At 37.8% G+C, this 22842-nt stretch overlaps 1 protein-coding gene across 2 annotated transcripts in view; it reads right to left on the bottom strand.

Moving 5' to 3' along the window:
- The window catches only part of ema (C-type lectin domain containing ema), a 223042-nt gene that overhangs the window by 67275 nt on the left and 132925 nt on the right, over window positions 1–22842 (bottom strand). The window contains exons 16-18 of one of the 2 annotated variants that reach the window (XM_090386684.1): window positions 20691–20878; window positions 14263–14313; window positions 13462–13590 (exon numbers count right to left, since the gene is read on the bottom strand). In XM_090386684.1, coding sequence (XP_090242810.1) covers window positions 13462–13590; window positions 14263–14313; window positions 20691–20878 — 368 coding nt within the window. The remainder of the gene's footprint in view (window positions 1–13461; window positions 13591–14262; window positions 14314–20690; window positions 20879–22842) is intronic. The other variant, XM_090386685.1, reaches the window with a different exon arrangement.

Here is a 22842-nt window from a genome sequence, read left to right as displayed (position 1 = left end):
ATTTGTATATTACTAGGCATCTCAATTATGTTTTGTTCACTAAGTAAAAATGGGTTTATAAATGCAAGCATGTAGTTTTCTTCTTTAGCCAAATCATGAAAACGACTTTCAAATGACACTTGCAATAACTTGATTTTTTCAAGATATTTGGTCCAATTGCTTTCATCCACAGCACATTTATTCTGTTCTTTCAAGTGTGGAAATTGACTTAAATCCTGATTTTCTAACTGAGAGATGAACAGTTTTAATTTCATTTTAAATGAATTGATGCTATTTACTAAGCTAGGAAATAATTTATTCATGCCTTGTAGTTTCGAATTTAGATCATTGAGATGACTAGTAACACATCAACTAAAAATGCCAAATCAAATAGCCAGTTGTTATCTAATAATAAGGTTCTTTCAATCAGGTAGTTCATTTTCCTGTTCTAAAAAATTATAAACAGCATTTTTAAATTTCCAAAATCTACTCAGAACCTGTCCTCCAGAAAGCCAGCGCACCTCACAATGAAGGACAAGTTCACCATATTCCAAATCTAACTCACAATATTCTCTGAAATCTCGTCTGTTTAATGCTCTTGCTCTAATTTTATTCACAAATTTCACAACTGGTAAAATAACATGCTGCATATTTAAAGTTTTTCCACACGTGCCTCTTGGTGGTGTATAATGCAGTGATATTTTAGTACAGGAAGATTTAAAAATTTTTCAAGCATAGTTATAGTGCCATTGGCTTTACCTATCATTGACGGCACTCCGTCAGTACACACACTGATGAGTTTACTGTAATCTAATTTTAGATTTTCTAGGCATGATTTTACTTTTTCAAATATGTCTGATCCTCTTGTTTTACCATGCAATGACTCCAGACTGGCAAGTTATTCAATCAAAGACATTAAAATTATCATCAATTCCTCTTATAAAAATGCTTACACCACATATGTCCGTTGATTCATCCAAAGCTAGAGAAAAGAAAGTACAAGAATGGACAAGATCTTCCAGTTGCTGAGATACATCCTGAGAGATTTCCTTGATATATCTCGTAACTGTCTGCCTTGATATAGCAATTTCGTCTGCTTTCCTTTCAATACCTTTATTACCAAGATGGCGTGAATATATTTGGAGTAAAGGCTTAGCAATTTCTTCTCCATCAGAAAAAGGTTTCTTTTTTTCCACCAAACTCTAGAAGTCTAAATGTTGAAAAAGAACAGACAGATCACAAGTATGTACATCGTATCACACAGAATATCAATTGTAAACTGTCGAAAAATTTCGACGAACTGATGAGCAGGCGCGTCGGGGGGGGGGGAACCCCCTACTATTTCTTGAATTGGCAAAATGCGATTTGGAAATGCGATTGATGGAAATTTTTTGTAGATGAAAATACCTCAAATTTATCATTTCATTGTTCCCTTTTAACTTGAAAGACTTCCGACAAAGGATCTATTTGTATATTCTCAGTCCCCAGAAAAAGTCACGTATTGCATTTATTTTCCCACTTGTGCATAGAGTCGGGCGCCGGAGACAACGGCTGTACAAAAGAATGGACGACTAGGTGCTCGATATACTTTCATAGCCATAGAACACTTGATGGTCAAAATTCAGAAATGCATTTTTTTGGAGACTTTAATTTATTTCTTTTGCTAAATTGAGGGAATTGACACGTTTATGTGCGTGTAAGTGGAAAGAAGGTGGTGAGTGTCTTAAGCCATATGCGGAAGGACCTGAAATGAAAGGAAATAGAACCAAAGAATCGGCAATATGGGCTTTGGGTACTTGAGAAATTTTATGATGAAATGCGCCACTTGTAATCTTCCAAAGTGCCACATTTGGCGCATGCACCATAGGTTGGCCACCCCTGTTCTAATGGAAATGAACCCACCCAGGCCTTTTCCATACGTGTGGAAAAACAGTCATAGCCACTATGCTAGATACAATGGCTAATTCTTAAAAAGATGTCCTGGGTAAAATAGCACAAGGAAGGTGTAACAATAGTTTATAAAACTAGTTTGAAAGAAAGTCTAACTGGATGGGAAGTCAAAATTTAAGAAAAACATTTAAGATACAGTCAAAATTTAAAAAAATTTAAGATAGTCAAAATTTAAGAAATAATTCTTTCAGATAAGGGAAGAGAGAGAGAGAGAGAGAGGAAAAAAAAAAACCTTACATAGTATATTTAACTGGATAAACAAAAAAAAAAATAAATAAAAATAACTCCTAAATCAACTGAAAGCAATAGTTCCGAAACTCCAGTACATTAGTATTAGTTGAGGCATATGATGCAAGAAAGCAAGCTTATACAGCATCAACCAAAAAAAAAAAAAAAAAAAACAACTTTCCCATTTCACCCATCCGGTTATTCCAAATGTTTGTCTAGTTCAGCCTTAAATTTATTTAAGCTTTCAACTTCCACAACAACAGTCTTTCCAGCAATCAACTACCCACTGGCTAAAGGCAAACTTCTGCACATCTATTCTACAACTGTCTTTCCTCAATTTGAATCTATGCTCCCTCTCGGGTTCTTAATCTGAGCAAGCAGAAGTATCCCATCAGCACTGAGCCTGCTCAAACTACTCAAGGCCTTACACACCTCAATCAGATCACTTCGCAGGTGCCTACTCTCCAGATGCTGCAACTTGCAGAACTTAAACCTTTCTTTGTAAATGCACCCCCTTTGTTCCTCTCACCAATCTTGTTGCCCTTCTCTGTACTCATTCCAGCAACTCTACATCCTTCCTAAAATGAGGCCTTCAGACCTGTATGCAGTACTCAAGGTGTGCATATTTGGCATTGACAAAATACTGCATATTTGGGCAACTATTGCTTTTATCATAACACATACTCATGCATGCACACAAACCAAGCAAATTAATTAAACATTGAAAACCTACTTTCACCTCAAAAAGGCTAAAGGGGTTCTTCCTGTGTTGAAGAGCTGATTTTCACAGTTTAATTAATTTGGTTAGTTCCTTTCTTTTCCTCTTTTTTTTTATGGTAGTAGTGATAGTTAATGTGCTGAAGTTTCAGCATTATTATTTTTACATGGTTTAAGAGTGATTAATTCACTTAAACTGCTTGTTTATTTGGTTAAATACACAACAACATGCAAGTTTATCTTTTTTTTTTTTATCTTATCTGTAGGCATTATTTGGTAGAACAACCAGTACCATTAGTAACCTTTTTCTCTTGTCTCCCTTCCCCTTTCTTTTTGATTTTTACATGATCTTCAGTCCTTATGATACAAGAAGTATCATGAAACATCTGAAAATAATCTGCAATTCCTTAAGGAATTAAAGACAGATTACACTCCTTGCAGGTTGAAGTGCTCATCATTTCACCAATTTCCATCTCTTGATATACCTGTGCAATCATGCTGCTAAAAGAATATTTAAGATACTTTCATATGGTTTAAGAGTGATTAATTCAATTAAATTGTTTGTTTATTAAGACAGAATGTTGGGTGATAAAATCTGTCTGCACATATGGTGACCCGAATGAAGGTTCCAAAAAAAAAAAAAAAAAATCTTTTAATGTTAGAATGGGTACTAATAACAAAAGAAGGAACAGTAGTAATATTCAGAGATTTAAACAGCAAGGTAGGAAATGATAATTATGTTTAAGAGACAAAAATTTGGAGAGAAGGCTAGCATAAGGCTAACAACTCTTGCTGAGAATTACACACAAAAAAGTTCACTGAGACTTGAGTGGCTACTGGAAGTGACTGCCATTTTGTTTAGAAGGTCCAGGATGCAGAGTTTATTGGGAACAATAAAAGTAACAGTAAAATGATCCCTATTGCTCCCATTCAAAGATCACCAGAATAGAAGCAAAAGCCACATGATATGCTTTGCCAAGAAACAATAGTTTTCCTGACACATTTTTATATCAAACAAAAAATAACAGTAAAAAAATTTGAACATTAAATCAAAGTAAGGGCCTGGGAGTCCAAAATTTACTGTTGAACTAGCCCCCGATGCATTTATGTACTTTTGCTACAATATTGCTGATGAGTTGCCTGTTTTCCCTTGTTTCTTAATTTCTCTAATCTAACTTAGTGAAAGTGTTACATCCAGTCAGTTTAGGAAAGTGGAGATAAGTTGATAAAATTTATTTGTAATTTGCAATTAAAAGAAGACAATACTCTTGCTCAGTAGCATGTTTCACGAAACTATCAATTACCACTAATTGCAGTCCATCGTGCTATCAATGCAGCAACCACAAAAAATGCTAGTGGCCATCATCCCACACGTGGTTCTCTGAGTAAAGTCTTTGAAAGACTCCCAGCAGAAAAAGATTGAGCATAGGCAGCTACCTGAATATACACAGAAGCATAGAGAAGATCTGGGAATGGCAATGATACTGTCGTTCTCAGATCTTCTACTGAGGAAATTAAAAATGGTAATTTTTAATTTCCCAAACTAAGAGGTATGCAAAATTGTTACAACAGATAGAAATTGAGAAGCTCCAAGACTTAAAAACAACTATTAGACATAGAAATCTACTTGCTCCAAAGTTAAATATTTTTGATACTAACACTACTGCAAATGAAGGATATCAAAATATACTTCATTTAGTGCAAGAGAAGTATGTATTGAGAAGATATGTATAGACTACCCAAATTCTGAATGCCCAAAGAGTTAAAGACAGGAAGGCAAAAAGTGTATATATTATAATTTTCAACAAAAAAATCCTTACTGGAATTAAAAGCTGAAATTGGAGAGGCCAAAGAAAAGTCTTTGGCTTCTGCTAATAGAGAGAGAGAGAGAGAGAGAGAGAGAGAGAGAGAGAGAGAGAGAGAGACAGAGAGGGGGGGGGGGGCAGGGGATTATGCTGTCAACTGTCCACTCACTCAAATGCTTAGACAAAGTCAGCTCATTCTTGTCATATTCTAATTGCTTTAATACCATATAATTTTAAATAACTGCATGCTTACCATCAGAAGGTGAAGTTCTCTGACAATCACTGAGCATTAAACTATGTTTATTTGAAGATGAAACCAGAGGTAAACCATAATGAACCATAACCTTGAATGCCAAATGGAATTTCTTATATTGTGCAACCTCCCAACCTTGGTGCCTCAACTCTTGATTTTATGGATTTCAGGTGGCAATATATAATCATACATGGGGGGGAAGAAAAAATCTTGTGCCCACCATATGGAAAAGTACTCTATATTACAATATTGTTAAAAAAAATTATTTTCCTTTATAAAAACATCAGGCATAGTTGACTGATGAACTAAACCCAAAAGTTTCAAAGTTATACTACTGAATTTCTTTAATGCCACCTTTCTTCAATCAGTGTTTGCAACTGAAACTATAATTTGCAAGGTCACTTGCTATTCTTTTAGATTGCATATTTAAGATGAATAAAGGTTAAATATAGAGACATTTTACAAACTATGAACATTACACAGTATGTTCACACTATTACAGTGCCCAAATTGATATTTAATACTGAATGGAGCTTTGGATACTTTTTATTTTTAATGGTCAAATATAAAAAGATGAAAGTTGCTGTCAATGTAGTTTAAAAACATGACAATCTAAGGTTGTTTAGCATTGAGTGAATGTATTACCTCATTCTAACTCAGTCTACTGCTTTACATAAGATCAGCATCATCGATGAAGTTGGCCTCCTGAGGATGTGGGGCCACAGTGGGATGAATAACATTCTCTTAAGAGAGAGAGAGAGAGAGAGAGAGAGAGAGAGAGAGAGAGAGAGTACATCAAGACCATAATCTCAGTAAAAGGACTACCCGGCACTCGTTTGTCATCTCCACTGGTAATTCTAATCCATGTGGTTTAATTCATTGCCCCAGAAGAAATAAAATTCATCCTCCTGAATTCTATCAGTCAATACAAAATAATATCGGGAAAAACTCTCTCTTGAACTTCAACCATCAACTCCAAGTTAGATGTTTTATTACCCACGGATGACTCCAGCTGTGATATTCCTGAACATCAACAGATCAGAAGTAATAATGAATCTTATGTCTCCACCCCCAGCTTTCACACAGCCAGAAAGTCAACACTGCAGTTTCTAAAATCAGGAATGAAAACTGTCCTGGTTTAGATAACTTAGAATGCATTTTAATTAAAAGAATGCACAAACTCCTTCCATCAGCCTAGTAAGTCCGTTCAACAAGTGCTTAACTGAACAGGTTTTACCCACTATTTGGAAAAAATCTCTACTGAAACTGGTCCCCAAACCAGGTTCACTCTCTAATGCAAAAACTTACTGTCCAATTGCTTTACTGTCAAATCTAACTAAAACTTTAGAACATCTTATTGTTGTTTGCTTGAACTCTCTTTTACAGACTTCTCATTAAAATCACCAGATCAGTTTGGGTTCCATGCCAGTCATAATACTGAACAAGCTCTGGTTGAACTCCTTAACCATGTTTCCATATGCACTTTCAATTAAGTAATGGCTATATTTATTAATTTCTTTGGGGCATCTGACTCTCTATGGTGGGGCAGTTTGTTTGCTCACTTTAGGGTTGTTAGCGGTTCATTACAGCTTACATCTTACCCATAGTTATTTTTGTCATCACTCAGTTCAAATTATTTCGGTTACTATTACTATTACTCAGAAAATCTTTTTCACGAGGATGCCCTTAAGGTTCTGTTCTTGGCTCACTTGTCTGGGATTTTGCATCCTGGATGAGGCTGCTTGGCTCTATTTCTAACACTTCAAGAGTCCCTTACACATATGATCTTATGGGAACTCACATTCCTCACTAGAAATATCAGCTAACAAAACTATGACCAATTTGTTCAGAAAAAATAAAGCTTCTATATATCAAAGGTACTCTGTCTACATCTAGACCCCTGTTTCTGACTTTATGAATGTTTCTGCTCCATGGTTGATTCTCATAAATTTGTCTTTGACTGTAAACATAGTTTCAAAAAACATATTTTGCACCTGCATGAAAAAATTATAAAATACACATCTATGACTGCCTGTTCTCTAACCAATCTTGAGTTCTTAATCATTGTATGCTCTATCTCATACATAAAGTTGCATTTCTCTCTCTATACCAACGGTGCTGGCCCCTCTTCAGAAAAAATTATCATCTATCCAGCAATGCATGCTTTTGGTCATGAATTGAATATGTCATAACAGTTACAACAGCTGCACATCAGGTCATAAATGGCTGTTTCCACTGGATCACCAAGATAATCCCCTCCAAGGATTTTATTTCCATCTTGTCATTCAAGAACAAACACCTTTTAGGATACAGTTTAAATATTCAGTGTGACACAAACTTGAAAAGAAATGCTGCTGGAAACACCTTGTCCAACTTTGTCAGGTCCAGTCCTTCCAAAGATTTGGTCACAAAAAAATTTCATTGGTTACTTTGCAAAAAAAAAAAATGTGCTAAAATGGTTTTCCCCAAGTTTACACCCACTTTTCTTACTAACTGGACATGGCTCACTTCAAGCTAAACTTATGGCTTTTAAACCATCTGATTCACCTCTGTTTCTGTGGCCAACTCAAGGATTGGGAGCATTCCTCCTTAATTGCCCATTTTAGTCTTCATCAGCCTCTTCTTATCTCTTGCATTTCATTTACTCTTGGGAATGAATCTTCTCTTCTCTTCTGACATAAAAAAAAAAAAAAAAAAAAAAAAATACTTAACCTTCTTCAGGACTTTGCTTGCAAGACTCCAGTGATTCCTCTCCTCTGGCTTCCATCTACCCTGAAGGTCCCAGGCTGAAGAAATTACCTGGACTACAGATCTACACTGCTATCTGCTGCCAAACTACAACTCCATCTGTTGAATTCAATTGTTTCTGGACCTTCTCTCCACCATTGCTGCAGGCATCAGACTGGCTCTAAGGCGGGATTATTGCTGGCACAAGAAGTGTGTGTGTGTGTGTGTGTGTGTGTGTGTGTGTGTGTGTGTGTGTAGGATGGTTAAGAGAGAGTGTTTTCCAGCTTCAAGTTTTTGGAGTGAGATTACATTTTTTTTTTTTTTTTTTTTTCAATTTTTGAATGATCCCAAGCTTTCTTTGGGCATTCGGTACAAGATTATCAAGGTGAGCTATGGTACATACTTAGTTGTGGCCCACCTACCTGTGGTGTAGATGGACTACTGGGCAAGCATTCAAGATGATCTCCTTCCTAGTCACTAAGTGGCCAGAAACAATGCTTATTCACAAACACAACATTACACACCTTTCTGGCCATTTACAGAATTTGTATCATCACATTGTTCCAGGGCAGAGTCGAACTAAAGTTCTGGAGCCGCCCTACCTAAGACACTATGTGTCAACATGCTTCACATAATAATTGTGGAACCCAGAAACTATGACTTCTCTATTCTAATTATCAATGAGTCACTAATCTTGTTCACAAACAGCATTAAGTGATTCAACGATCTTCTACTAAGCTTTTCCACGTCACGAATTAATTATAGGAATGCAAATATGTCTTTTACTGCACAACTTTTGAAGGAATAGAGATAAATCAAAAAGAAAATAATGTAGATTCTTTCAGCTTGAGAGGAAACCATCTCTCTGAGAGAGAGAGAGAGAGAGAGAGAGAGAGAGAGAGAGAGAGAGAGAGAGAGAGAGAGAGAGAGAGAGAAAGTCATCTGAGGTTGAGGTTAAATCTGAAACTACAAGGAAGAGTGAAAGAACTTTGAGCAACAAAATTCTTGCAAATGTTGTATATTGTTACTCATTTGATTCTTTTTTTAGAGCTTGTCCAATGTCTCGATGTACTGGATTGAATCAACTGTGGTCCCTTTTTCAAATTTTTGGCACAAATAAAACTGACTGAGTCCTAAAAAACCAATTAACATAACTTTTCTGGCTAATGCTTGGACTTTGAATTTATGGAGACAGAAATATGTTATGACAAAATTCCTTGGACTGTTATCTTTCATAACATAGTGTTGAATCCAGGATTCATCCATAGTCACATTATTTAAAAAATCCATAAAACACCATACATTTTCATCATAAAAGATCAATCAGGCAATACATTCTTCTCGGCAGTCAGAAATTTAATAACTGCACATTGATCTGTGTTCAAAGATTCTTCCATTTAAAACAGTAACTGTAAACAAGCCAGAGACAGCCTATTATACATATTAAATAGAAACTGTCAACTACGTACAAAACCCAGCTGGAATGCTGCGCCACATAATGATGAGGCTATGAACTAAGAAGCATACTTTTCAGGTCACCCTGTATTGCTCCTTTCAAAACGGATGGAACACAGTAAAATTTTTATGGTTTGAGGCTATATCTACTCTGCACAATCAAGCTTTGGTGTGCTGGTTATTTATTTTTTTTTTTTTTATTATTATTTTTTTTTTTTTAATGTGAACCCCAAACACGAGAGGTATTAGAACCTATAGTACTTAGTACCATGCTTGGGTTGGAGACTGAGAAGACGAAAGAAGATTTGTTGACATTGGACTTGAACTTCAGTAGATTGTAGTTTTCAGGAAATACGTATGAAGGAAGGTTGTTCCAGAAAACGGCAGTTGAATGAATAAATGAGGAAGATGAAAAGTTGGTTCTGTGGGTTTGAAGTTGGACAGTAAATGGATGTTGGCTGGTGGCGGCACGTGTTCGGACTGTTTTGAAAGAGAGAGAGCGGGAATTATAGAAGCTAATTCAGACGAACAGTGCCCATGGAAGTATCTGTAGAAGAGGCATGCAGCAGAAACAGTGCGTCTATGAGACAGCGAGTGGAGAGACTCTGTTAGAGATGAATCATTAATTAACCTAACTGCCCTCTTCTGAATGGAATCAAGAAGCCTGAGAGAGGTTTTGGGGGCACCACCGCAGATGTGGGAACAATATTCCATGGCAGAGCGGATTTGCGATTTATACAGAGTGAGCAGCTGTTTGGAAGAAAAGTAACGCCGAGAGCGAAAGAGAAAACCAAGTTTTTTAGATGCAGAGGAAGCAATATTTGTAATGTGCTTGTGCCAAGAGACATTAGAAGTCAGGGTAATCCCCAAAAGAGATATATCCTTTTGCCTAGAAATTGGAGTGTCACTAAAGATAAGCATAGGAGCAGAAGAATCCTTTTTGCGAGATATAAGACAAGACTGAGTTTTAGAAGGGTCGAAATCAACTAAGTTGTTTTTGCCCCACTGGAGAATTACCTGAAGATCGGCATTTAAGGAATTGGTAGCAGATTTTCGAGAAGTTGAAGCTGTTTGAGCAGGACAAGGTTTCTCAAAATGGAAAGTTGAATGCAATGTGCTATCATCGGCAAAACTATGGATAGGATTTCCAGTCAATGGAAGGTCACTGATATACAAGAGGAAAAGAGTGGAGGAAAGAATTGAACCTTGGGGGACACCGGCATTAGTGGAGAAGTTAGAAGACAGAGAGCCATCAACCATCACCCTCAGTGAGCGATCAGAGAGAAAACTGGATAACCAATTACTAAAAACAGTTGGCAAACCATAAGATGGAAGCTTGTTTAGAAGACCTTTATGCCAAACACGATCAAAAGCCTTTGAGATGTCAAGAGCAACTACTTGTGTTTCACCGAACCTTTCCATTGAATTAGTCCATAAATGGGCAACATAAGCCAGAATATCACCAGTGGATCGACACTGACGGAATCCATACTGGTGATCGTTGATCAGATGGAGGGTTTCTAGGTAGTTTAAGAGTTGGCGGTTAATTGATTTCTCCATTACTTTAGAAAGAGTAGAAGTAATTGCAATGGGACGATAATTGGATGGGAGGGATTTGTCACCCTTTTTAGGAACTGGCTGGATATGAGCAAATTTCCAAGCAGAAGGAAAAACACCTTTAGAATAAGAAAGTGAAAAAAGGCAGCAAAGAATAGGAGTAAGTTCAGGAGCACAGGTTTTGAGAACAAGTGGAGAAATACCATCAGGACCTGGAGCTTTCTTAGCATCGAGATTCATCAAAATCCTTCTGATATCCTTTTGACGGAAGACCACAGGAGGCATTGAATGGAGTGTGTTGGGAATGGTGGGAGGTGTTTTACCAAGATCATTAATACATGAGCTGGAAGAAAAATGGGATGCTAGCAGGTCAGCTTTATCCTTGGCTGAAGTGACAACAGAACCATCTGGTTTGGACAGAGGTGGGAGCAGAGATGGGCAAAAGTTGCGGCCAATAGCTTTGGCAAGAGACCAGAATGCTCGGCTACCATTAGGGCAAGAAGCAAGTTTTCTACTCTTAGCCTGTTCAAACTCTAGTTTGGACTGATTAATAACTGCTTTACAATTGTTGCGAGCTTTGGTGTAGGCAGAAAATGAAACTGAAGAATTAGAAACAAGCCAATTACGATATGCAACATTCTTCTCTTGGACAGCCTTAGCACATTTATTGGAAAACCAAGGTTTAGATAAAGGACGAGATTTTAAAGTGGAGTATGGGATAAAGGATTCCATTCCTGCAAGAATAATTTCACTGACATGATCTGAGCAAACGTTGACATCAGAAGTTTTGAAACAGTAGTCCGACCAAGGAAAAGAAGAAAGGTCTCGAAGGTCATCCCATTTTGCATTCTTGTAATGCCAAACAACATAAGGTTGGGAATGGTATGAGATAAAGGCTCCATTGGAGAAGAGAATCACCAAGTTGTGATCTGAGGTGCCTAAAGGACCATTCACTTTGACCATGTACTTAGAAGGGTTGTTTGTGAGAAAAAGATCAAGCGTATTGGCTGTATGATTAGGATTTTCCGGTATTCTTGTAGGTAAATGAACAATCTGTGCTAGGTCATTAGTAATTGCAAAAGCCTCAGCATCTCGACCTGCTGGGTCGGTGTGACTAGAAAACGGAAGCCAGCTGGAGTTGTGAAAGTTAAAATCACCAAGGAAAATTACCTCACTGTTAGGAAAGTTGGACTGGAGAAAGTCAAGTTGCAACGAGAGGAAGTCAAAGAGCTCCAAGTGATTAGTCGAGTTGGGAGAACGGTAGAGACAACAGATGAATTTTACACAATGAGGTAGAGAGATTTTAAGCCAGAGAAGATCAAAGAGAGGAGATTCCAAATTGCCAAGTCTCTGACAGGGAATATCAGAACGGACATATGCACAAATACCACCTTTGAGGTGAAAGGAATCATACAGCGAATAATTTGGGCATCTGAGATGAGCAGTAGTTGAATCAACTGATAACTGAGATTCTGTCAGAAAAAGTACATGAGATTTGGCAGACTGCAAGTGGAAATGGACATCGTTGAGATTAGAATTGAGACCACGTATATTTGTGTAATGAATTAGGAAGTCCTTGGGAGGTTTAAATCTTTTCGCAGATAAGCTTGCTCTATTAGTTTGACAATTCATGGTGTATTCAATAGTAAGAAAAATTGGTGGGACATGCTGTATGAAGTAATGAAATTTTTGGATATGGCGTACATGTGGTAAGAATATACCCAGATCCTTGACATAATGTGGCCTCGACAATGCTCCCCGCATACACACTACTCGGACTCCCTCCAGTCACTATCTGGCAGAGTAGAGGTAGCAAGATTATACACTAGCTGATCCGGAAGCCTCCTAGAGAGTTACCAATAGGTCCGGTCCAGTGTACTAACTAGCGGCTGGCCTGCAAAAACCGTTTTAGAGCTGTACCCTCGAAATGTAAGGAATATTGGATCTCGCCACGACGTTCATCATAACCTCAAAAGTCATCAATCATACTGCATGATGGAAGAGATAGGGAAGGGTTGACCGGAACTTAGCTCTAGAGACTAAACATAGGTTCCACCACTTCAAGCCTCCAATAAGCAAAGTGGTGGTATTTCACCGGTTGATGAGAGTCATCTTCCACCTAGTACTGCCTGGTAACATAGAGGGGCGGCGTTCCTCCATGTGGTGTGGGCACCACACCTCGACCCCTGCTTACGTTGGTTCACACCTGGGTGGTCACTCACCATGTACTTGTGCATGGGGGTTATACCCAGGATTACTAACAGTCCCACCATCGTGAAGGTGCAAGCAGAGGATTTGGCTGTCACAGACCATCCGGACTTCGCCGAAATTGGGTCCACTTGACTTGAGTGTCACCCGAATATCAGTTCCATCAGCGTTTTAGACTCCCAGGTAGCAAGTACAGCTTGTCTGGCATATCTGAGAGAATGTCTGTGACAACCTCAAGGACCAAATGGCCAACCCAAAAACCTTTTCACTCATTCATACACCGTTTTTTTAACTAATACACTTTTCGCCACATTGTGCCAACATTCTTTTGTGAATCTGGGAAGGTTTGACCTCTTCTAAACACAAAAATTTGATCATAGTACATTGTTTACTAATGGTACAATTGAAAAAAACAGAGTCAACATGATTCCACCCCTGGAATCATGCTGACTTTGTTGCATAAGACACTGATTGCAGGAAACTATCAATAAACAGCTGTACTTACAAGCATTAAACCAAGTAAACATTAATATGCTCAGTAACATAGTTAAATAATCATAAAAATACAAAATGTTCACATACCCTTCGTGCCCTCTCAACTTCACCACAAGGTAAACGTTTGTGAAATTCAACTCCTGACATTGGTGTACCAGTTGGCGGCAAAAGCAAATTGGCATCCATCATAAGATATTCTACATTTAATGGCTTTTTCTTTTAACAAGAAAAAATAAAGAAAGAAAAATAATTATATAAACAAATAAATACTAAAAATATTATAATCAATATTTTAATGCTGACATTATGAAACCATGCATAAAACTTAATGTTCATTATATGTCTCATTTTAAAACAAATTAGCTTTAGCAAGTATACATTATCCACTCATAAAATGGAGAAATAATTTGATTTTAATAAAATATTATAGCATTAAATCATATACAATAATGATATGTTTTATTAACATTAATTGTCAAACTATATCATAGTAGTCAACTCTTCTAGGTAAATCAGATCATAACTACGATCTCACCCATTTATCTGAGATTCAGAAAAAAGTGGTAAATCAGTGACATTAGGAATGATCTAACTTCCAGGTTTAATATAGAATATTACTGAAATGTACTGTATCTATATAATATATGTCTAGGTGCAAAGTGCAACTTGTAACAATGTAGTGGAATACAAGTAAATATCTTATAAGTGTGCCACTAAGATTAATTTGATATACATCAAATAAAAAATTTTTCTTTGAATGTTTGTTCCATCGTAGAATATAATTGAACTTTGTCAAATAATTAAAAATTCAATTAATAATTTATGCAATATAGTTAGATAACACTTGTAAATTTAATAATTTAATACAAGTTTTAAACTTGCACATACCTTCATTTCTTGATATTCATCTTCAAACATATCTAAAAATATTTCTTCACTCTAAAAATAACAACAAAAATATTAACTAAAAAGAGTTCTGGAATAGTATTTTGTCTTTGGAGGATATTCAAAAAAAATTTCAAAATATCTAGTATATATGAAATGTACTATATCTAACTAACTACACTGGCGTTCAAAGAAAGTGCATCATTTAGGAATTTCACATTTCTAACCCTTTTTTTGCAAGGCAAAGCTAAGTAATATTTGACAGGTGCTCTCAAAGTATTCCAAAATGAGCATTTGCAACCTTTATACAACAGTTTGGGTAAACACGACAATTATGGCTGAAATGTTATCAGAAGCCCTAAATTTACTTCAGTTTATCATTTTAAATGGAAAACAAAATGAAAAGTTCACCAGGTGTAAACTAATATTTAGTTGAACCACCTCTGGCACTGATGATAGCAGCACACTGTCGAGGCACTGACAAGATCAATTTCTGAAGATAATCAACTGATAGTTTGTGATTCCAACACGAATTATGAAGTTCACAAAGGGTCTTTGGTTTCTTTCTGGCAACTGCAGATTCCACATAATGCCAATGGTTCTCTATAGGATTCAGGTCGGCAGGGCTGTTTCCTGGCCAGCTAACAATTGTAATGGACCATTCTTACAAACATTTTTTCACCTGGAACAAATGTGAACACATTACTGTAGAACCTTTAATACAGAAATGAAGCTAAAGTAACTACAGAAGTGCCTACTTACACTTTTCGCTTGATGACAAGGAGCAGAATCATCCTGAAAGATGCAGTTACTTGGCAGGTTGAAATGGTCTCTCTAATGGTTGGCAGCAATTTGCCTTCCAATATAGCGAGGTATCCACTGGCATTTACGGAACCTTTTACAAACTGCAGGTGACTTTTCCGAGATACAAAATGCACCCCAGTATTCATTTGGCTGGTAGGGAATTTCACTGTAGACACCATACAGTCTGGATGGTATTCTTCACCACATCTATGGCAACTAGCTTGTCTCCCATCAGAGCCATGCAGGTTGAATTTCTTCTCATCCGAGAAAATAGCTGACTTCTACTGCCCGGAGGTCCATTTGACATGTTCCTTAGACCAATTAATCAGGTCTTTTTCATTTTTTGTGTGAGGAGGGACTTCTTAGGATGACAGGCTACAAGTCCATTTTTGAAGATGTGTCTTCTGACTGTTACTGCACTTGCTACCACCCCTGTATGTTCTTCCCATTCTCATTTCAGCTCAGATGAATAAGCTTTATGGTTTTTAAGGCATAAGCACTTCAAAACAAGGTCCTCTTTTGGCACAGACTCGTTTGCATCCGGTTCCTTTTTTCCTAGCAGCAAACCAGTATTCTTGAGTTTGGAAAGAAATCTACTCACTGTCAACTGATAACAAGACACTCTATAAGCATGACGGGAAGAACATCCTCCTTCATGTAAAGCAACAATAGCACTCTTTCTTCGTGGCGTCAACTGCACATAACTCACTATCCTGACACAAGCAAGGAATGACTGCAACTCTTGCAGAGCTTATATAGCTGAAAGTAACAGCTGATGCAATGTTACATCACCTATGTGTGATGTAACATTATAAAATCTTATCTGATGCAATCTGTAAGAAATATTGCCATATACTTACGTTATTCACACAACTACAATTTTAAGGGGTGATGAATTTTCTTTGAGCACAAGTGTATATCTATTAACTGAAAGTTATTAATTTCATGAATCTAATGTTATTACACTATCAGTATTTATGTAGTTTTTTATAATTTGTATATTAAAAGCAATTACAAGAAATTAATGAAAATTATAAATTTATTTTTTTAAACCAACTCAAATAATAGACTGAACATCAACTCAACATTCACCATGAATAAACAAAATCATTTTTACAAAAAAATGCTTAAACAGTACAGTGAACGAATCCTCATAGTCACAATGCTTATTTTTTTTTAAAGTAATTGGCAGCCAAAAGTTAAAAGTGGTGTCATTTGAAAATGTTGCCATTTTTCCAATATAGTATTCAATGTCAGATCTGTACTAAAAATATTAAAAATTAAATAAATTTTCTGTTTATACTCTGGGATGACCACACAGGGAGAGAGGAGTATAAGATAGAATACAAGAGCATTACCATATTTAGCAATGAAGGGAACATAAATCACAGTCAAATTCAAATGCAACTTTTAATGCTCTGCCATGATGATAATCAAATTTGTTATTAATATTTGCTGTTAGCAAATTTTGTTGTCATTCCACATTTATAATGAACTGATCTTAAATACTGAATCTTAATTTAAAATTAGCATTAGCATTAGTAGAGGCATATGATGCAAGAAAGCAAGCTTATTCAGCATCAGCCAAAAAAAAAAAAAACCCTCTCCCATTTCACCCCTCCGTTCGTTCGAAATACCTGTCCAGTTGAGCTTTAAATTTGTTTAGGCTATCAACTTCAACAACAAGTGATGGAAGTTGGTTCCACCAACCAACCACCCGCTGGACAAAGGCAAATTTCCGCACATCTATCCGACATCCGTCCTTCCTCAATTTGAATTTATGCCCTCTGAGGTGATTATTCTGAGAAAGATGAAGAATCCCATTGGCATTGAGCATGCTCAAACCATTCAAAGCCTTATACACCTCTATCAGATCACCTCGCCGGTGCCTAGTCTCCAGACTCTGTAATTTGCAAAACTTAAGCCTTTCTTCGTAAGAGCAACCCTTTGTTCCATTTACTAATCTTGTTGCCCTTCTCTGTACCCGTTCCAGCAGCTCTACATCCTTCTTGAAATGAGGCCTCCAGACCTGTATACAGTACTCAAGATGTGGCCTAACCATTGCCTTATACAAGGGAATAATCACCTCCTTATCCCTGCTAGAAAAATTCCTGTATATCATTGACAAGACACCATGAGCTACTCTTGCAGCTCGTCTGCACTGCTCAGAGAACTTCATATCTGCCTGCACAATTACCCCCAGGTCCTTTTCTTTTCCACCACTGTCAGTGTAGTACCGCAGAGTTGATACATTGCTCTGGGGTTACTGTTACCCATATGTAGTACTTTACATTTGTCAATGTTAAACTTCATTTGCCACCTCTCAGCCCATCTGTTCAACCTTTCCAGATCCTGTTGCAGCAGCATAGCGTCAGTAGTGTCCTTAACGACCCTGCCAACCTTTGTATCATCTGCAAACTTAGACATTAAACTTGATATCCCATCATCAATATCATTCATAAACACCGAAAACAACAATGGACCCAACACTGAACCTTGAGGAACTCCACTAATAACATTAGTCCACGTTGAGCAGTGTCCATTGATTACCACTCTCTGTCTTCTGCCACTCAACCATCCCCTTATCCATAGCAGCAATTTGCCTTCAATGCCACACTGCTCCAATTTGTGCAGCAGTCTTCCATGTGCAACAGTATCAAAAGCCTTTCTAAGATCCAAATATATAATATCAAAGTTATTCCCTGCATCCAGTTCTTTTGTGACTACATCATAGTATCCAATCAAATTGGTCAGGCAAGACCTGCCCTTAACAAAACCATGCTGCGTCTGAGCTATAACTGAATTCTTGTCTAGATGATCCTGCAGTGCTTCTTTAACCAGTGCCTCCATTAATTTACCTGGAACAGAAGTTAAACTAACAGGTCTATAATTACTTGTGTCAGCCTTTGATCCTCCTTTGTGAATTGGGGTTACATTTGCACATCTCCAGTCTATGGGTACCTCCCCTGAGTCCAAAGAAGCTCTCATAATTATGGCTAGGGGTTTGCATACTTCCTTTGCTGCCTCCTTTAATATAACTGGATAGATCCCATCCACCCCAGGTGCCTTTTTTATGTTTATCCTCAACAATCTCTCCTCCACTTTCCTCTCAGTTATTACAAAATCATCCAGCTCACTGCCAATGTTTACTTTACCTACATCATTCTCCTTCCTGAATAACTCCTCATGCGTGAATGTAGATGCAAAATACTCGTTTAGATTGTTAGCCACCTGAGCAGGATCCTCAACTGTTGAACCATCAATATCCAGTGGACCAATCTGATTCATCCCTTTCCTTCTCGAGTTCAAGTATGTAAAGAACTCCTTTCTGTTTTTCTTTGCATCCTTTGCCAAGGATTTTTCGTAGTCTGCCTTTGCCTGCCTAATCTCCTTTGTGACTTGGTTACAGACCAACTTATATCTTTCATAGGCTTCCATGTCACCCATTAATTTGTATGTATCCCATGCATTTTTCTTCTCTGCCACATGTCTCATTAGTCCATCTGACAACCATTTAGGCCTAAACCTTGAACAATATTTCTTAGTTGGTATGTAAAGCCTGGTAGCCACCAAGATTAGTTCCTTGAATGCTTCCCATTTTGAGTTTGCTGTTGGTAACATCATCAGTTGGTCCCACTGTATAGAATTTAAATACTGTCTCAGACCATCATAGTCGCCTTTACGAAAACAAAAACCCTTCCCTTTACCTCTGATGGTAGTTACCTCCTTGAGTAAATCCCACTTCAACACACTGATCACTGCCACCTAGTGGTTCATTTATCTGCAGGTTCTTAATGCATGAAGAATCACTACTGATAATCAGATCAAGAGTATTGCTCCCTCTTGTTGCCTCACGAACATGCTGATGTAGAAAACAATCATCCAATAAATCCACAAAAGCCTTGCTAGTGTGCGAGTGACCAACCCACAAATTCCAGTCAATATCCGGGAAATTAAAATCCCCCATTATAAGACTCTCTGATTTACTGGCCCACTCTATTTCCCTGTACAATATATTATTATACTCATCAGAGTCATTAGGCCTATAGCACACTCCTACTCTCAATTTTGATTTCCCTATGCTTATGTCACACCAAACTGACTCGACACTGCCCTGTCCATCGATGTCAACTGGCTTCACTTCCTTTGACTTTATGTGTTTCTTAATTAATAGTTTCTTAATTAATTTATGTGTTTCTTAATTAAAATGACAGCAAATGGAAAGAAAAATAAACAAAGAGTTAATTATCTATTTAAACAATTTTCATATTAAAACATATTAAAACCACATGCCATATAAACTGAAAGGACAGAATTCCTGCGATACCTGGTTCCTGGGCAATGCGACACTGTCACCCCCTCTCGCTAGTAGACGAACCCACCGCTTGGCAGGTATATAGGTACACAGGTACACTGCATTCACATATACAGTAATTTGATGTCAGTATGGATAAACGTCACGAGTTAACCAACTTTTAAAGGGGAGATAGGGAGTGCCCGACACATGGCTCACGCTATCGTACAGAAATTTCACTATCCCCATCCGACAGTATCAAGAGTGCATCGGGAATATGCCATTTCCAGAATAACATTTCATTGTGGACAGTGTGTTGTGGGCGGAGAAGGGTGATGGATGAACATGGCTCTCAATGTCTGTCTCACATTGTTTCAACCAACTGGAGAGCAACAGTGGTACAAATCACCACTGACTTCAACAAGGGAAGTGCCAGAAACGTCTCCACCAAGACCATCATGCGATCATTAGCCACAATAGGTTATGGGAGCCGCTGACCCACTAGAGTCTCATTGCTAACACCATGACAAACTGGGCAAAAGAACATTGGCACTGTACCTTAGATGATTGGAGATGGGTCTCCTGGTGCGATGAGTCCCATTTCCAGTTATTTCAAGCGGACAGGAGGCTCCATATTTGGCGGAAACTGCACGAAGCTATGCACCTGTCATGTCAACAAGGAACTGTTCAGGCAGATGGATGGTCGGTAATTGTCTGGGGCGTGTTCAAGTGGCACACATTGGGACCTCTGGTATGCCTAGATGCATCTCTGAATGGTCCAGGTTGTGTATCTATCCTTGCAGACCACCTGCATCCTTTCATGGTCATCGTGCACCCACAGGGCAATGGACTCTTCCAGCAGGACAATGCACCTCCCCACAGAGGTGACTAGAACATGGTTCTAAGAACATTCCACAGATTTTACCAACATGGAATGACCTCCCATTCACCAGACATGAACCCTGTGGAGCATCTTCGAGATGCTGTGGAAAGGTCCATTCGAGCTTTGGGTTCTCCACCCAGGAATGCGACAAAATTATGGACAGCGGTTCGGAAAGCATGGATGGAAATACCTGTGGAATGTTTTCATGAACTAGTGGACTTAATGCCGCACTGTTTGAGTGCCCTTATTTGGGTGAAAGGTGGGCCTACCCGTTACTAGATAGGTATTCCATGATTTATGTCTACTCAGTGTACTTCTAGCAGTATATGCTAGAGAAATCGGACAAGAAACAATGTATTTAAAACATGGAAAAAACAAAAATACACAACAAAGAAATAGTCATATATTCTTAAGGAAGTCACGACAAATGTAGTAAAACATTACACTAACCTTATAGAAGTTGCTGAGCATTAGTGTACTCTCTTCTCGATACTGTTCAACAGCTGCAAGATGTCGATCCTGAAGGAAACTTTGACCATCTTTAATTACAAGCTGTTTTAAAAGCAGAACACTCATCTGTAGTGTGGCAAGACGGATACGACTGTCTATAAATGTTAAGAAAACATTTCTTAACATTTCTTTAAAATGTTAAGAAAGCATTTTGACTTTAAAAAAGTATAAAAATGTAAATTTCACATAAAAAAGTATATATGTATAAGAATAAGCATCAGCATTAAATAATAGTTATGTAATGCATGACAAGATGCAAGTGAAATTAAACTGAATAAATGATAATAATAAACTAATAAAACGAATTAAATTATCAGATACATTTCTACTAATATTACTGAAAGCTTTACAACTGAAATACTAATCAAGGCATTTATTGTTTATATAAAAAACAGACTGCAGAAAATCAGTTCACAGCTCACAAACAGCTTATGTGGGCATTTATCCAACAAGGGCTCTCTTATGAAAGATGGGAGTTTACTCCAAGTGTGAGTTGCCATAGACTAGATCTGTGACAGAATTTTTTAGCATGTGATGAGTAAATACTATTGCTGTGGGTGCATGACTGCTTGGGTTAGCTGCTAGGGAGTTTGTGGATTCACCAGAATATGAAGGAAGGGCCAGCAGCCTTTATGGTTGGAAGAAGGTTAATGTCTTTGCTAAATGCCTTTGACAAGCAAGGATATCAACCTCATTTTAATGGGCACCTTGACAATGTTACAAATGCTTAAGAGAAATATTGTATGAAAACAGCTAAAGCTTCTTTATAACCTCATGGAATTAAGTGTTTCAGGGAAAAGATGTGTTAAGCATTAGTATTAGAAGAGACATATGATGCAAGAAAGCAAGCTTATACAAGCAAGCATGCATCAGACAAAAAAAAAAAAAAAAAAACGCTTCCCATTTCACCCATCCATCTGCTCCAGAAGTCAGTCTGGATCTTCCTTGAATTTATATATTAAATAAGCTGTCAACCTCCACGACAACAGATGGAAGTTTGTTCCAGCAACCTGTGGCTAAAGGCAAATTTCTGCACATCTATTCTACAAGTGTCTTTCCTCAATTTGAGTTTATGCCCCCTTGGGTTCGTAATCTGAGCAAGAGGAAGAATCCCATTAGCATTGAGCAAGCTCAAACCATTCAAGGCCTTACACAACTCAATCAGATCACCTCGCAAGTGCCTAGTTTCCAGATGCTGCAATTTGCAGAACTTAAGCCTTTCCCCTCACCAGTCTTGTTGCCCTTCTCTGTACTTATTCTAGCAACTCAATCTTTGTAAAATGAGGCCTCCAGACCTGTATGAAGTACCCAAAATGTGGCCCAACCATTGCCGTATACAAAGAGATAATCATCTCTTTGTATAAGGCAAACAGGACCAGATATGTCTACAGGGGCAAAAGCTGATAATGTTGTAGAGCAGATATCATCTTTTAAGGGGACAAAAGGTGGTGATGTTGCACATGTTAGAACTAATGACATTAAGAGTAAGAGATCTGCAGATTTACTCAACAAATACAGGTCAATGTTTAAAAAAAGTAGCAAGTTAGGGCTGAATGTGAAAGTGTGTGCAATTCTGCCCAGACACGATAGGGGGGGGGAGTATATGATGAGAGCATTGTCAATCAATTCGGCCCTGGAGAGATTGTGCAAGGCTCAAGTGGTAGAATTTTTTTCAGCCTAGTCTGTGCTTGTTGACAGGAGAGACTGCTTCTGCAGGGATGGGGTAAACTTAAATAGAAAGGATGCAAGAATATTTGCTGATGCTAGAGGAGGCAGTGTTAGGCGAGTCAGAAAACTGATAGCTTGGGGGATAAACAGACTAAAAGGTTAAGTGGCCACAGGCAGAGGCAAAAGTGATTCTTGCACTGCTTCTACTAGAATGAGCAGCAGCCTGGAAATCAATGTAATGGAGATTTCCAGGACTGCTGGGAGTCATAGTGGAACAAGTAAATACATGGGCTGTGTTGGGGTAACTAAGAGTAGGAACAGGTGCATGTATACTTGCATGTACACCATTGCTAGGAGTATAGTTAATAAATTTGATGAACTTGAAGTGCTAGTCAAGACATCAAAGGCATATACTGTTGGGATA

This window comes from Mastigoproctus giganteus, chromosome 12 (genome assembly GCF_048544385.1).
Source record: "Mastigoproctus giganteus isolate SK-2022 chromosome 12, ASM4854438v1, whole genome shotgun sequence".
NCBI classification, from domain to species: domain Eukaryota; kingdom Metazoa; phylum Arthropoda; class Arachnida; order Uropygi; family Thelyphonidae; genus Mastigoproctus; species Mastigoproctus giganteus.
Note: the sequence above shows the minus strand (reverse complement) of the source record. Positions and strands in the feature narration are given on the sequence as shown.